This window comes from Mandrillus leucophaeus, unplaced genomic scaffold (assembly GCF_000951045.1).
Source record: "Mandrillus leucophaeus isolate KB7577 unplaced genomic scaffold, Mleu.le_1.0 Scaffold495, whole genome shotgun sequence".
Classification (NCBI taxonomy): domain Eukaryota; kingdom Metazoa; phylum Chordata; class Mammalia; order Primates; family Cercopithecidae; genus Mandrillus; species Mandrillus leucophaeus.
This window is the reverse complement of record NW_012105309.1, coordinates 357165-358517: the sequence shown is the minus strand read 5'-3', so window position 1 is coordinate 358517 and position 1353 is coordinate 357165. Positions and strand designations below refer to the sequence as shown.

Sequence of the window (1353 nt, the reverse complement as noted above, 5' to 3'; positions counted from 1 at the left end):
CAATGCTTTCCCACTTTTTAAAATTAAAGGACAAGTAAACATAGCCCATCAGATCTATCTTTCCTTTGAGCCAACAACCACTTTTTGCCTCTCATTGTAAAGTTCTATGGTTTGAGAATCATTAGGAATGCATTAAACTTTTAAGTTTCAAACTATTCCAATTAACACTTATATCCTGTCAGGCATGGTGGCTCAGCATGAAATCCTAGCACTATGGGAGGCTGAGGAGGGCAGATCACCTAAGCTCAGGAGTTCAAGACCAATCTGGGCAACATGGTGAAACCCTGTCTCTCCAAAAAGTACAAAACATTAGCAGGGTGTGGTGGCACATGCCTGTAGTCCCAGCTACTCAAGAGGCTGAGGTGGGAGGATCATTCGAGCACAGGAGGTTAAGGCTGCAGTGAGCAGAGATTGCACCATTGTATTCCAGCTCAGGTGGCTAAGTGAGACACTGTCTCAAACAAGAACAACAGCAACAAACCCAATTGTATTCATTTTTGCTATTTCGTTATTGCTCTATGATGCTCGAATAGTGCATTATTGGAATGCAAAGACCAGTTAACTTAATGTGGATCAGAATTCTCTATACAAAGGAACCGTACAATCCACCATATAAAAAGGCAAAAGGGAAAAAAAGGAAAAAGAAAAGAAAATTTAAAAGGTCAAACACACTAAGTTGAATGCTTGAACTTTATTTTGGAGAGAAAAATTTAGAAAGACACAAGGTACACAGAGTGAAGTGTTTTTCCTTTTTCAGGACCTTGGATTGAATCTTTCACTGCTTTGGTTTCTATCTAGGAAGCTCAGCGACAGCAGAGACTGAAGATGCGGCCATTGATGTTGCAACTCCCAGAGAAGGACTCACGCCGGGAACAACGGCCGAAACGGCAACGGCAGGTGCGTCTTGCCTGAGAACCTGTGGAAAGAAGAGAGGGTCAGGCACAGCGAGGGAGGTGGGGAAAAGGACAGGCAGAGCCAGACTAACTGAGATAGTCGAAACAAGAGACACTGTATCAGTCATATTAGGATGGAGAAAATTCATGTCTTTGTCATAAATGACAAGAAATTGTACTAGTTATGTGTTAGTCATGCAAGATCATAGCTCTTTCCCCATCTGAGTCTATTCAGGACATGTTTATTACCTGCTCCCTGGTAAAATAATATACCTCTCAACCCCGGGGTTACCCACTCTTCATTCTGCTTAATCCATACCCCTAATCTTGACCTCCATGTATGATCTGCATGTCCTAACAAGGCTCCCTAATGCACCTGCATCCGTTTCTGAGATGCTGCATTGTGCACGCTCATGTCATGGACTCAAATACTTTGGTGCTCAAGGAGTCTTTGAAGACC

General features: G+C 42.8%; 2 protein-coding genes across 2 annotated transcripts in view; both read right to left on the bottom strand.

The window, feature by feature from the left end:
* Positions 1 to 1353, bottom strand: part of LOC105550692 (neutrophil defensin 6-like) — a 44776-nt gene that overhangs the window by 27097 nt on the left and 16326 nt on the right. The window lies entirely within an intron of this gene.
* Positions 680 to 1353, bottom strand: part of LOC105550691 (neutrophil defensin 4) — a 10606-nt gene continuing 9932 nt past the window's right edge. Inside the window, exon 2 of the mRNA XM_011995674.1 lies at positions 680 to 916. Coding sequence (XP_011851064.1) covers positions 804 to 916 — 113 coding nt within the window. The 3' untranslated portion in view covers positions 680 to 803. The remainder of the gene's footprint in view (positions 917 to 1353) is intronic.